The sequence below is a fragment of the Corapipo altera genome, unplaced genomic scaffold, assembly GCF_003945725.1.
Source record: "Corapipo altera isolate COAL_440 unplaced genomic scaffold, ASM394572v1 61080, whole genome shotgun sequence".
Taxonomy (NCBI): domain Eukaryota; kingdom Metazoa; phylum Chordata; class Aves; order Passeriformes; family Pipridae; genus Corapipo; species Corapipo altera.
This window is the reverse complement of record NW_020886339.1, coordinates 5,360-6,690: the sequence shown is the minus strand read 5'-3', so window position 1 is coordinate 6,690 and position 1,331 is coordinate 5,360. Positions and strand designations below refer to the sequence as shown.

Genomic DNA, 1,331 nt, shown 5'->3' with positions numbered 1-1,331 from the left:
GTTAGGGGTCCTCTTGTGGATTTAGGGGTCCCTCTGTGGGGTTAGGGCTCCCCCAGCCCCCCATCTCACCTGCCATCAAAGCGATGCTTCAGGAAGTCGAACAGGGCTTTCTGCATCATGTCAGTGACCTTGGAAGGGGGGGAAAGGCAGGGAGGGAGGGACACCGTGGGGCCGGGATGCCCCTCCCCGTGCCCCCCGGGGTGCCCCCCTTCTGCTCACTCACCTCGTAGCCCTTCAGCGAGGGCCCCACGAGGATGATGGGGCGCATGGAGGGCACCACGTCGTAGGGGGGCACGTGCTCGGCCTGGGGACAGAGCGGGGGGTCAGCGGGGCCGAGGGGGGGACGTGGGGGACATGCCCAGCTTCACCCCTGCAGGGGCAGCTCCGGGGGGGCTGCAAGCCGGGGGCACCCCACCCTAAGCCCACCCCCCATCCCCTCCCGGGGGTCCTGACGCTACTCACCGACTTCTGCTTCTGCTTCGCTACGTCCCGAGGGGCCGCGGGGGCCGGGGGGGCGAGAGGAGACAAACAAGGCATGCGTGTTACCCGCGGGCACGGGGGGCACCGGGGGCGGGGGGGGGCGCGGGGACACGCGTGTCACCCGGGGGACACGTGTGTGACACCCGGGGGGTGCCCGAAGGACACGTGTGTGAGCCCCCGGGGGGGGTCCCAGGGACATGTGTGTGACCCAGAGGACACATGTGTGACCCAGGGGACACGTGTGTGACCCGGGGACATGTATGTGGCCTGGGGACACGTGTGTGACCTGGAGACACGTGTGTGACCCGGGGGGTGCCCAAAGGACACGTGTATGAGCTCCCAGGGGTGACCAAAAGACATACGTGCCACCCAGGGGACACGTGTGTGACCCCAGGGGGTGTCCCAGAGGCACGTGTGTGACCCAGAGGGTGCCCAAAGGACACATGTGTGACCCCCCCAAGGGTTCTCCAAGGACACGTGTGTGACCCCCCTGGGGGGGGCTTCACGGGCACATGTGTCACTCAGGAAGTGCCTCAAGGACACGTGTGACCCAGGGACACGTGTGACCCAGAGGACACATGTGTGACCCAGGGGGTGTCCCAGGGAACACGTGCGTGTTACACATGAAGCATCTCCCACTCAGGGTCAGATTTGGGGTTCCAGCGGGGGCTCTGCAGGATGTGGGGGGTGGCTGGGACCCCCTCAGACATCCCTGCAGACTCCCCCCTGCCCTGGGTTGTGGTTGAGCCCAAACCCCCCCAGCTTGTGCCCAGTTTGGGGGGAAGGAACAGTCCATTCCCAGTTGGGGGGGGGGAGGGATGAGACAGCGGCAGTGCTGGCACACACCATGC

At 66.8% G+C, this 1,331-nt stretch overlaps 1 protein-coding gene across 2 annotated transcripts in view; it reads right to left on the bottom strand.

The window, feature by feature from the left end:
• Nucleotides 1-65: 65 nt before the first annotated feature.
• The window catches only part of CACNB1 (calcium voltage-gated channel auxiliary subunit beta 1), a 6,430-nt gene continuing 5,164 nt past the window's right edge, over nucleotides 66-1,331 (bottom strand). Inside the window, exons 7-9 of one of the 2 annotated variants that reach the window (XM_027632306.1) lie at nucleotides 463-482; nucleotides 224-304; nucleotides 66-128 (exon numbers count right to left, since the gene is read on the bottom strand). In XM_027632306.1, coding sequence (XP_027488107.1) covers nucleotides 66-128; nucleotides 224-304; nucleotides 463-482 — 164 coding nt within the window. The remainder of the gene's footprint in view (nucleotides 129-223; nucleotides 305-462; nucleotides 483-1,331) is intronic. The other variant, XM_027632304.1, reaches the window with a different exon arrangement.